The 13,186-nt window shown below is 45.5% G+C and overlaps 2 protein-coding genes across 2 annotated transcripts in view; both read left to right on the top strand.

Moving 5' to 3' along the window:
- The first annotated feature begins 5,053 nt into the window (after positions 1 to 5,053).
- thpo (thrombopoietin) lies at positions 5,054 to 11,008 on the top strand. Its single transcript, XM_056441684.1, has 5 exons — positions 5,054 to 5,654; positions 6,299 to 6,417; positions 6,535 to 6,621; positions 8,298 to 8,462; positions 9,042 to 11,008. Exons 1-5 carry the CDS (start codon positions 5,642 to 5,644, stop codon positions 9,375 to 9,377), a joined length of 720 nt encoding a protein of 239 aa, XP_056297659.1. The 5' UTR covers positions 5,054 to 5,641; the 3' UTR covers positions 9,378 to 11,008.
- A 230-nt stretch (positions 11,009 to 11,238) lies between these two features.
- The window catches only part of zgc:153039 (uncharacterized protein LOC767698 homolog), a 37,522-nt gene continuing 35,574 nt past the window's right edge, over positions 11,239 to 13,186 (top strand). The window contains exon 1 of the mRNA XM_056441683.1: positions 11,239 to 12,303. Within this exon, the coding sequence (XP_056297658.1) occupies positions 12,084 to 12,303 (220 nt within the window). The 5' untranslated portion in view covers positions 11,239 to 12,083. The remainder of the gene's footprint in view (positions 12,304 to 13,186) is intronic.

Here is a 13,186-nt window from a genome sequence, read left to right as displayed (position 1 = left end):
TATTATCATGTCGTGTTTATTAGCTTCTAATGGTCCGTTTGTCACGCGCACATGTGCTCGGTTGTGCTCGGTTCTGCTCGGTTGTGTTCGGTTGTGTTCGGCTCGTGATCCATGAACTCCTCCGAGCTCTTCAGATTTATGAGGTTATAATCCATATTTATTACAGAATATTATTCATGAAGAATGAATTGAAAAGGGGAAAGAGTGAGAATGAAGTCCAGGAAACATTAAAGTCCAAATAAAACAATCCGAGGCACGAGCACGAGCCCGACGCACACGAGCACGAGCCCGACGCGCACGAGGCAACTTTATTTATTATTTTATATTCATTTTTAATGATCACATCGCTCCACATGGAGGTTTATGGATGTGGCGATATGAAACATATGATACGAGACATCGTGTGTGTGTGTGTGTGTGTGTGGTGCAGCTGCATGGCCACACACACACACACACACTTGTGACTCTCCATCACTGCGCGGTGTGTATTTGCTCTTGTTTGTCAGACGGGTCCCGGCTTGCTGGTCATAAATGCGGATTGTTTAACAGTATCCCCCCCCCCCCCATCCACCGCCACCCTCTTAATCTGTCTGACTTGACTACACACACATACACACACACACGCACACACTCACTGGGGACCGCATCCTGTTTGCTGGTGGGACTGTGAGGTGTGAATATTCAACCATGAGAGCCTGGCAGATGTGTCTCTCTCTCTCTCTCTCGGTCTCACACACACACACACACACACACACACACACACACACACACACCACCTGTTCCTCATCACATGGAGGTAAATCGTGTGATTTGTTTACAAAAAAGCACAGGATGAAAAAAACAGGTTTAAGATCCATGGCTCCCCAGAATGCACTCTGTTTTAAAGTGCACGCCTCCCCCCCTTCCTGCCCCCCCCCCTCCAATTGCATCTGAAAGGAGTTCAATCATCTCTGACTCATGTTTAGATTTGACCTCCCGCCGCATTCCTCTTTGACGTGCATGCGCATTGTCTAACAACCAAAAGACAAGAGAAGAGAGAGAGAGAGAGAGAGAGAAGTGAGGATGCGCGCGGCGCTCCTTGTCATGCTGATGGCTCAGTTGTGACGCTAATGCTGTGCGCAGCCTCTCTGCGCACCGCTGGTTGCAAACGGCGCGTAATGTTTTATTCATATAAACAACAACAATAACCGAAAAAAACCCGGAATCAATTTGCGCTGCGCATGCGCGTGGGAAGTGGACCTGCTTCTCGTCTCCTCGCGCCATCGCTTGAGTTCTGCGTCGTGTGCAATAATTACTGGAGGAGGCAATTAGCGGGCAGAAGCCCCGCCCCCCCCCCTGTCGGTTTGTTTTGACACCTCGCGGCTGATTACAGGCTGAGCCCAATAAAGAGTTTCATGGTGATGGGGTCAGATCTGTGGGAGGAAGCAGAATAAGTTTTAATAACTTGAGATCATAAAACTATAATATCTTAACCCTTATTCAAGTCCCTGAGGATTCACATTTAAATACACATTAAAGTCCTTTATTGAGAAATCTCGCTTATTATTATCAGCCGCATGTATTAAAAGTGTAAAAATAACTCGTTATTGAGCTGGTATTTGATACAGTATTGTTGTATTATTACATTAAAGTCAGGGTCATTTTAACAATACATTGTACTTTAAACCTTACATATCATTTAGAAACATATTCATATGTGGAGGATGTAAAGAACAATATTTATCTCTGAAATGTATAAAAATGAAGAATCGAGGGACAAGAAATGCAAATAAGTGGAGGAGTGAGAGCCTGAAACGGGTTGAATGCTTTATAGATTAATTCCTCCATTAGCAATATAACAAGAGAAGAATCCCCTTTGAAGAGGAGGAAGAATAAAGGAGAAGACACATGTTGATCAGCGGCTCGGAGTAAAGGAGTCAAAAGAGGAGGAACAGGTTTAAGATAAGATGAAATAATAAATAATAGAGTTCAGAACAAGATGTGAAAAACTTATGAAAGAAGCAGAAACACTCAAAACCTGAGTTCATATTAATATAGAATGAAGCATGACACACGGCTTCAAGTGTTATCATCTCTCTCCCTCTCTCTCTCGCTCTTTATCTCTCTCTCTTTATCTCTCTCTCTCTCTCTCCCTCTCTCTCTCTCTCTCTCCCTCTCTCCCTCCCTCTCTCCCTCTCTCTCTCTCCCTCTCTCTCCCTCCCTCTCTCTCCCTCTCTCTCCCCTCTCTCTCTCCCTCTCTCTCTCTCCCTCTCTCTCTCTCTCTCCCCTCTCTCTCTCCTCCTCTCTCTCTCTCTCTCTCCCTCCCTCTCTCTCTCCTCTCTCTCTCCCTCTCCCTCTCTCTCTCTCTCTCTCTCCCTCCCTCTATCTCTCTCTCTCCCTCTCTCTCCCTCTCTCTCCCTCCCTCTCTCTCTCTCTCTCTCTCTCTCCCTCCCTCTCTCCCCCTCTCCCTCCCTCCCTCTCACCCCCTGCTGTCTTTTCTTCATGCTGTTTCTTCTGTGTTCTTTGCCCCGTTTGAAGTCTTGCAGGAGCCCCGCGGTGTCTCTCAGGGTCAGAGAGGGCCGACGTCACCACCTGTCCCTCGCCGCTCTGTCAACACCGCCGGTGTCGCCGCACTCACACCTCGCCACCACACACACACACACAGGAGCGTGGGCACCACTACTGTCGGACCCCCCGCTGTGAGACATATCAAGGAGTCCCGCTGCAAAACAATAAATAAAATCCCGCCCTCTCCTCACAGTTTCACATGACAGAGGAGGGGGGCGTTTTGGGGAGAGAGTTAATTGCAGGTCCGGGGGTCAAGAGGCGGCCGAACGTCCTTCAAGATGAGAAATTAGCTTTTCAAATCGCGGCCGGAGATCAAACCCACGTGTTTCTGACCGCTCTCCATTGAAGAGCTTCTCATTCAGGCTCCTGACCCGGGGGGGGGAGAGGGGGAGGAGAGAGAGGGGGGGACGGTCCGAAAGTTAATTAATTAAGACACAAGCTCACTTTTACACCGTTGCTTAGCCAACGAGCAACAAACTAATCACTTGTGTGTGTGTGTGTGTGGTCGTGTGTGTGTGTGTGTGTGTGGTTGTGTATGTGTCTGTGGTCGTGTGTGTGTGTGTGGTCGTGTGTGTGTGTGTGTGGTTGTGTGTGTGTGGTCGTGTGTGAGTATGGTCGTGTGTGTGTGGTCGTGTGTGTGTGTGTGTGTGTGTGTGTGTGTGTGTGTGTGTGTGTGTGGTCGTGTGTGTGTGTAGTCGTGTGTGTGTGTGTGTGTGTGTGTGTGTGTGTGCGTGTAGGGTTTCTGGAAGCAAGAAGCGAGCTGGCGTTCGACCAACACAGCGAGCCCTGGAGGCCCCCGACGCTGTGACAGACGTCCACCTCTCAGTGTCCTCGCCACGGCAACGTCAGCGGGCCCGACCCCGGGGTCAGAGGTCGCCGACGGCCCGGCCTCGCCGTCTGGACGACTCGCTCCACAGTAGGTGACGGTGAGGGAGGAGATGGAGGGACGGAGGGACGGAGGGACGGAGGGACAGTCGAAGGGTCCAGAGCAAAACATAGACCTGGAATCAATGAAGACAAATGTTATTTAATTACATTTATCTTTATATGTATTAAAGTGTCTATATATGAATTAAAGTGTCTATATATGTATTATACGTACAAAGTGTCTATATATGTATTATACGTACTAAGTGTCTATATATGTATTATATGAACTAAGTGTCTCTATATGTATAATACGTACTAAGTGTCTATATATGTATTATATGAACTTAGTGTCTCTATATGTATAATACGTACTAAGTGTCTATATATGTATTATATGAACTTAGTGTCTCTATATGTATTATACGTACTAAGTGTCTATATATGTATTATATGAACTGAGGTGTCTATATGTATAATACGTACTAAGTGTCTATATATGTATTATATGAACTTAGTGTCTCTATATGTATTATACGTACTAAGTGTCTATATATGTATTATATGAACTGAGTGTCTCTATATGTATTATACGTACTAAGTGTCTATATATGTATTATATGAACTGAGTGTCTCTATATGTATTATACGTACTAAGTGTCTATATATGTATTATATGAACTGAGTGTCTCTATATGTATTATACGTACTAAGTGTCTATATATCATGTATATGTATTAGTTTGTTTATTAGCCGCTCCATCTCCTCTCGTGGGTCGCCGGCGCCCTCTAGTGGCGCTGCTGCGTCAGACAAGGGGAACCAACAAGGTTTACATGTTTCCACATCAAGTTCACAAAGGTTTACGGTGAGGGGTCGGAGGTCGGAGGTCAATGGAGACACTCGACTCACCATGTAGACGAGTGTCCCTAAACACACGGCGGGAATCTAAACCCCGGGGAATGAAACTCGTGCAATAACAGTCAAAGTCAACAAAAACAGGAAATTCATAGGATTTTGTGAGTAAAATGATCTTTTTCCCAGAGAGTGAAGCTCCCTCAGAGACGACGGCTCTGGGCTCAAAATAAATGTTTCCCACATTTTGGGGGGGAAAAAACGGTTTATTTGCTTTTCTTGCCACTTTCATGCCCATCCGATACGTTTAGTTAGCTTAGCACAAATACTGGAAACAGTTTGAGGGACAGCTAGCTCGGCGCTAGGGAACAAGTCCCCCTCCCGGCACACCGAGAGAAAATTAATTGATTTATTAATGTGTTAAATGGAGATATTCAAGATTTCAAGATCGCTAAGCTAAGCTAAGCTGCTGTTACTGCTGCCGTAGCTTGTACTCAAATGGATCAAATCTCAAGGGCTCTAATATACAATGTTCCTAAAATGTTGAACTACCCTGAGTCACGTGACTCTGGGAGTTTGATCTAGAGACTTCTTAATGTCCAGATTTCCTTTTGCTTGTAAAGATGTTCTAGTGAGGACAGATGTCCCACTGTGGCAAAAAAACAACTAAAGTTCACCTTCCTGTGAGAGAACGCTGGTGAACGGATATGAAGAAATCCTGATGTGGCGCAATCCTCTCCGTCTGACTGCTGAGGGGGGGGGGCTTATGAAGCGCTTCATTGGTGGCTCACGTGACGCTCTTCAGGAATTACCTTTCGACATTTTCAATTCATACCAGAGGAGTCGCCCCCTGGTGGTCAGGAGAGAGAATGCAGCTTCAACACATGAAGCACAGGCTTCTATACAACCAGAGGAGTCGCCCCCTGGTGGTCAGGAGAGAGAATGCAGCTTCAACACATGAAGCACAGGCTTCTATACAACCAGAGGAGTGGCCCCCTGGTGGTCAGTACGCTGTAGTAACAGCGGTGTTGTAACTCGTCCTCCTGGGTCTTCGTGGTTCCTCTCTGGTCTTATTTGCGTTGAGCGGCCAGAAGTCAAACATTAACTTTCTGCTCCACCAAATATAAAAGCTGCTTCCCGTGAAGAGCTTCCGATGAGTCAGTTCTCCTCATGACGCCCACGAGTCCAGAGGAACCGCTCGGCTCGCACAGAAAGCAGCAGCAGGGCTTCTCTCCGACGGCGTTAAAACGTAGGGAACATAAGAGCTGAACTCCCAACGGATCCACAATGACGTTCCCTCTGAGCTGGCGGTCCGTGGCGCCTCGGGGGAGGAGCAGGACGCAGCTGAGGGGCCCCACGCAGCCAGCGCCGGGTTATGGAGTATAGCAGTAAGTCGGCGGCTTGGACTCACTCCCTTTCCTGCAGAGTTTATTTAAAAAGAGAGGGGGGGGGGGGCATGTGTGACTGTGGGTTTGTGGGTTTACACAATTCTCACAGTGGTGTCAATGTGTGGCTCCGGAGCCCCTTCATGTCCGGAATACGTCTGTGATGTAATACCTGAGGAGCCCAGAGGACCTCCATGAATATATATATATATATATATATTTTCATACATATATATATATGTATATATATATACATACATATATACAAACATATATATATATACATACATATATACATACATATATATGTATATGTATATATACATACATATATACATATGTATATATATACATATATATACATATATATATACATACATATATATATATATATATATATATATATATATATATATATATATATGTATATATATATATTCATACATATATATATAAATAAATATATATATATGTATATATATATAAATACACATATATACATACATATATATATATATATACAACTCTTCATGGATTAAAGTGTGTGTTTATGAAATATTATGTGTCCATGAATATGGATGAGGAGATAGGAGATAGGAGATAGGAACCATGTGGAGGATACAAACCCTTGAGGTCCGTGTCCCCAGGACTGCTGCTGCTGGTCGGACTCATGTCCTCGGTGCCGGCCCGGCCCGCCGACTTCTGGTGCCACCGGCAAGCCAGGAAGAATCTGGAGAGGAGCATCGAGGGCCTGAGTGACGACCTGGTGAGGAGCCGGGCCCCCGGTGGAGAGGAGGGGCTTCAGCTGGAGAGCTGAGTTTATTTGTTGTTGTGTGCGTGTGTGTGTGTGTGTGTGTGCGTGTGTGTGTGTGTGTGTACTCAGGTCACCTGCGTGGGTGCAGACACGCTGCCCTCCCCGGTGCAGCTGCCATGTGTCCAGCTGCACGCCACAGAGTGGGCCAACACCACGGTGAGGACGGCTCACGCTCAGGGACTTTGTGGTTTTTTGGTCGAATATTTGTCAGGAATACAAAACAAATAATGTTTAAAGTTCAGTGATGTGAGGCTTCGGTTCGTGTTTCTACCTCTTATCTCTGGAGGATCAAGTATATGTTTTATATTTTATTAAAGTACACGTTCCCCACATCCCCAAACTCCTCCCACTGCACCGACCTTTACGTTTTAAAATCACAAATCAGAACCCGCCTGTTCAGAGCTGCTTTAATGTGTGATTTAGGTTATTATTGTTTTTATTTATAGTTTATTTGATTTTAGGATGTTTTAATTATGTTATGTAAAGGGTCTTTGAGGACCTTGAAAAGCGCTATATATATTAAATGCATTAATATTATTTTAAAAGGTTTTGAGCTTTTTTTGTGAAGGGTAAGAAACAACAGAGATCTGTGCTGTGCTGTCGAGGATTAACCCTGCTGGTCTAACCCTCCTGGTCTAACCTTGCTGGTCTAACCCTGCTGGTCTAACCCTGCTGGTCTAACCCTCCTGGTCTAACCCTGCTGGTCTAACCCTCCTGGTCTAACCCTGCTGGTCTAACCCTCCTGGTCTAACCCTCCTGGTCTAACCCTGCTGGTCTAACCCTCCTGGTCTAACCCTCCTGGTCTAACCCTCCTGGTCTAACCCTGCTGGTCTAACCCTGCTGGTCTAACCCTCCTGGTCTAACCCTGCTGGTCTAACCCTGCTGGTCTAACCCTCCTGGTCTAACCCTGCTGGTCTAACCCTCCTGGTCTAACCCTGCTGGTCTAATCCTCCTGGTCTAACCCTGCTGGTCTAACCCTCCTGGTCTAACCCTGCTGGTCTAACCCTGCTGGTCTAACCCTGCTGGTCTAACCCTCCTGGTCTAACCCTGCTGGTCTAACCCTCCTGGTCTAACCCTGCTGGTCTAACCCACCTGGTCTAACCCACCTGGTCTAACCCTGCTGGTCTAATCCTCCTGGTCTAATCCTCCTGGTCTAACCCTGCTGGTCTAACCCTCCTGGTCTAATCCTCCTGGTCTAATCCTCCTGGTCTAACCCTGCTGGTCTAACCCTGCTGGTCTAATCCTCCTGGTCTAATCCTCCTGGTCTAATCCTCCTGGTCTAACCCTTCTGGTCTAATCCTCCTGGTCTAACCCTCCTGGTCTAACCCTGCTGGTCTAACCCTGCTGGTCTAACCCTCCTGGTCTAACCCTGCTGGTCTAACCCTGCTGGTCTAACCCTCCTGGTCTAACCCTGCTGGTCTAACCCTCCTGGTCTAACCCTCCTGGTCTAACCCTCCTGGTCTAACCCTCCTGGTCTAACCCTGCTGGTCTAACCCTGCTGGTCTAACCCTGCTGGTCTAACCCTCCTGGTCTAACCCTGCTGGTCTAACCCTCCTGGTCTAACCCTCCTGGTCTAACCCTGCTGGTCTAACCCTGCTGGTCTAACCCTCCTGGTCTAACCCTGCTGGTCTAACCCTGCTGGTCTAACCCTGCTGGTCTCACCCTCCTGGTCTAACCCTGCTGGTCTAACCGTGCTGGTCTAACCCTGCTGGTCTAACCCTGCTGGTCTAACCCTCCTGGTCTAACCCTGCTGGTCTAACCCTGCTGGTCTAACCGTGCTGGTCTAACCCTGCTGGTCTAACCCTGCTGGTCTGGGGGTCTTGCTCCTCCAGCTCCATCACAAGCGGGCCGAGGTGCTCGGCGCCCTGCGGTTGCTCCTGGACGGCGTTCAGGGGGCGAGGACCCGGTCCAGGTCCTCGTGCCAGACCTCGTTGTTGGGGAGGCTGGAGCGCCACATCACCAACTACGTGGCCATTGTGGGAGGGGTCCACATACGGGTGAGACCACGAGCACACGTTGTTGTTGTTGTTGTTGTTGTTGATGAGTTTACACTGTGAAAACATTATGTGTACAAGTCAAAACTAGGTTAAACTAAAACTGTGTTTATGCATATGATGAGAGAGAGAGATAAAGAAAGAGTGAGAGACAGAGAGAGAGTGAGGGAGAGCGAAGGATAGAGGGATGAAAGAGAGAGCGAAAGAAAGAAAGAGAGAGAGATAGAAAGTTTGAGAGAGAGCGTGAGAACAAAAGAAAGAGAGAGAGAAAGAAAGAGAGAGAGAAACAAAGCTTTAAGGTCAACATGAGGACATATTTACGTCTGTTGCAAAGAAACCAAGATGGCGACGTGCATAATCCAAGATGGCGGCGGCCACAACGCAGCCATCAAGGCTTCAGAACGTGAACCCGACCCGACGGGCTGCGGGCCGGAACCGGCCGACAGGAACACCGATTGAAAAGGTTTCATTACGATTTGAGCCAATCACAGGAGGGCAGGGCTGATGACCGAAATCTGGGTTTTGGACTTCTTCGCGTTTTGTGAGTGAACATGAAATGAAATCTTTTCTGGGCCGTTGCAGAGCGTCACCACGGCGCCCCCTGGCGGCGCGGTGCAGAACTGCTCCAGCGTGAGCTCCACCGGCTCCGTGCTGAAGCAGTACGGGAACCTGCTCAGGGGGAAGCTGGAGCGCCTCGCCGTCGACCTCCGGGACCTCGTCTGCCGAGCGGAGAGGGGGAGGAGGACGGCGAGGGAGGGAGCGGCGGACGGAGGAAACCACAGAGCCAACGCAGGGACCGATGAATGTTATCACGACAACATGACACACACAAGGAGAGACGCTTTGTGGAAAGACAACAACAACAAAAAGGACAAACACAAGCTGTTGACGCTCAAAGTGAAGACAAGACATTCCTGAAAAACCTCGAAAAATCCAAAATACAGCGACGCCATCTTGAATGTTCGTGTTTTCTAACGATACATTCGATGGGACCCGGCTAATAAAGGTCACGTTTGGAGGGTTCAGCAACTAGCCGGCCCAGAGCCGTCTCCATTGGGGGAGACGCTTCTGGAGGCCGCAGCAGACTTTGTGTTCACTGCCCGACGAACGATGGATGCGATCCGAAGGAATGCAGCGCTCTCATTGGCCCAGCCAGCGCGATCATGTGACCGAAAAACAACACAAATCCACACGAGGAGTCACGGCTCCTGGCGTCAAAACGTAAACAAAAACAAAAACGACAAAGACGAGCTGAGAGACGGTCAAAGTGAAGTCAAGACGTCGAGAGGAAAACCTCGAAAAATCCAAAACACAGTGCCGCCATCTTGAATGTTCGTGTTTTATAAAGATACAGTAGATGGGACCCGGCTAATAAAGGTCGCGTTGAGGGGTCCAGCAACTAGCCGGCCCAGAGTCGTCTCCATTGGGGGAAAATAGCCACGGCGCGTTTCTTTTTTTGGGGTGGTGATGGAGGTGGAGAAGTTCCCTCAGCGTTTGGACTGGAGGCCTCAGAACATTTCACAGACATGACTTCAGGGTCCGTGAAGCGAAACTAATCCATCTGGAGCGATGACGTCATGGCTCGACTTTAAGTCAGAACCCCACACACTCGTTTGTTTCCATGAATCTATCCCTTTACCAGAGGAGAGCTCCGTGTGTGACTGAACTGTGTGGTTGTAGCGCCATCTGGTGGTGCTGCACGGGAGGTGCATGTTGTTGAGCATCTGACTCTTCATATCTCATTTTATATTCAATTCCCTTCACATTTGATCTTAAAATAATAAAATCTTTAGAACAGTTAAAGATACACTTTTTGTTAAAGGGCCAGTGTGTAGCATTATGGGTGATCAATTAGTAGAGATATAATATTCATGACTGTGTGTTTTTAGCTGTCTATAACAACCTCAGTTAAGAATTCCTGTGTTTTGTTGTTATTTTACAACGACAACGGGTCCGCTAGAGCCGCCATTTTGTTCTACGGTAGCCCAGGAGGGACAAACCGAACGCGGCTGTGAAAAGAAGCTTTCCTCGTTGTTACCTGGAGTTCTTTCTGTAACTGTAGCAACGTGAGCCGCAGAGTGGAGAAGCATAATATGGCATGGATGGCCCCTGAGCGACGAGAGGGTGCAATACGCGACCTCGCCACTGGGTGTCGCTGAATCTCAAGCGCTGTCCCTTTAAAGCACTCAACAGCGCCCAAAAAAAGGCTAAATACCCTCCCACTTCAACAGGGATCCCATTGAGTCGTGTAACAGAATCAATGAGTGCATTTTTAAAGTTTTAATTTTGAAGTTGAGATTTTATTACGTTAGTGTGAAAAGTTCGAGGATGTCTGAATGTATGTATATACGGTGAATGTATACGGAGTTAATTTGTCTGTTACTTTTATAGATGTTGAAAACAAGTATCATATATATATATAAATATATAATATATATAATATATATATATATATATATGTGTGTGTGTGTGTGTAATTCTTGCAAAATCCATTAGACTCTACTCGTGAGACTCTGTTACGTGTGTTAATAAATTATTTATTTACCGAAGAGGATTTAAGATTATTTGGGAGGCGGCCGGGCCATTACATCATCACACTGTTCTGTATTATTTGGATTCTTTTTTACCCATTCGTGTTACGAGTCAAAGTGTTCAAAAGAAAAGGGAAATCAGAGCTACTACATCATCCTTTGAGAATACAGAAGTGAAAGAAGAGGAACATGTTGGTTCTGTTCTGATTGTTTATTTTGTTGTTTTATTGATCCATGCAATATGCCAAAAATAATGAAATACTGCATTTGTTTACTAAAAATATATAATGAATGTATTAATAATAATACAACACATTTATTATTATTTAATCTTTTTTATATTCGGAAGTGTTTAAAAATAACTACATTTAAACTTTAATTTCAAAAGTGATTTAAAATCAATTGTCTCGATTTTAAGTGGTTTATCTGCACTTTAAACAGCAGGTAGCCGAAAGAATGCAGTGCACTGATTGGCCCAGTTAACACGATCATATGACCGAAAGCAACAGGCAGAAAGATAACAAAAAAGATTTGTAAAGCTAGTCAAGAATCCATAACGCAACCGGAAATGTAGGTCTATCCTAAGTGTAAGTATTAATATATCAAATAATAGAATATCTCTCGTTTCTCCTGGTGAAATATTCGGATTTACTTTATTCATTGACCAGGCATAATATATATTATATTCATGTTGAAATACATTCAAAATAATTAAAACATTTTAACTAGCTAGTCAGCAGCTTTTACGCTGAAAGTCCCCACCGGAAGTGATCTCCGTACTATTGACGGTTGTACGTCACATGATAATGTTTCCTGATTTGAGAGCCACAGAGGCTGGACTCGGGCAGTCTTAAACAGATATATAGATATTTTAAACTTAGTTTATTTTGATGTCGAGGTTTAATCCGCGGGTTTTATTTCAAAGAAAATGTTTTAATTGTTCATACTTTCCTTGCGGTCGCTAGGTAACGCTATCAGAACGCGTCACTAACTTCCGAGATAAAACACACACGGGAAGCGTTTATGAGCGCGCACACATAGCTCGCCCGTGACAGCGCGCGAGGGGCTCGCGAGGAGGAGGCCAGGTCGCACGATGACGGAGCGGACCCCTCTTCTCCACTACCGCCTGTCCACCAGCGTCAATGAGTCCGAGCCGCGGTGCTCTTCGCCCGGGCAGGCCCCGGCGCAGCACCCGGGGACCCCGCGGCAGCGGGCCGCCCCGCCGCGGCAGCCCGAGAAGCTCTCCATCTTCTTCGGCGTGGTGATCCCGACGCTGCTGTCCATGTTCAGCGTGGTGGTGTTCCTCAGGATAGGTGAGTGCCGCGACACCGGAAGTGGGTTTTTAAAATCACTCCGCCAAAGCCCGGTCAGAACTACGACATTTTAATGGGAACTAGTTCGTTGGTAAAGTTGTGTCGCTTATAACACAACTATTACTTTTTACTTATTTTATTTAGTAGGTACTGTTGAATCCGGCTTGACTTGTTTCAGTCACATACACATTTAAATGTTCAATATGACCTCATTTAAAGTTGTCAACATTGACATTTTAAGCTATGTGGTTTATAACATACACTTTTACATGTTCAATATAACCTCATTTAAAATTAATATTTTAACTTTACCTTGTTTGTTGGTAGATTTATGTGGTTTATAATATAAACTTGTATAGTGTTCAATATAACTTCATTTAAAATTGTTATTTTAACTTTACCTTGTTTGTTGGTAAATGTATGTGGTTTACAACATACACTTTTAAATGTTAAATAGAAGCTTATTAAATGTTACTTTTTTTGTTGGTAAAGTTATGCGGTTTATAATATAAACTTTTAAAGTGTTCAATATAACTTCATTTAAAATTGGCATTTTAATGTCACCTTGTTTGTTGGTAAAGTTATTTTCTAGCACAATTAAGCCAATTCAAAAGGTGGATTTTCTAGAATTAAAGTCGTGTATTCCTCTTTAACTCCCCTTGTGGTTCATGAATGGGATTTGGATGATGAATATTAATTCTAGAGGGTTTAAAAAAGATTACAAGGTGATGTTCATGAAGTTTCATGCACACCTGTACTCAAATCCAGGGCCCTATTTGTTTGAGAGCAACCTTTTTGTGCGTTGCTTAATTAAGTCCACAGTTAAAGTTGTAGACTTGTTATAAGCTTCATTTATTACATTGTTTTGCATTAAAACCCTCAA

This window comes from Pseudoliparis swirei, chromosome 20 (assembly GCF_029220125.1).
Source record: "Pseudoliparis swirei isolate HS2019 ecotype Mariana Trench chromosome 20, NWPU_hadal_v1, whole genome shotgun sequence".
Lineage (NCBI taxonomy): Eukaryota > Metazoa > Chordata > Actinopteri > Perciformes > Liparidae > Pseudoliparis > Pseudoliparis swirei.
This window is presented reverse-complemented; position numbering and strand designations above follow the sequence as displayed.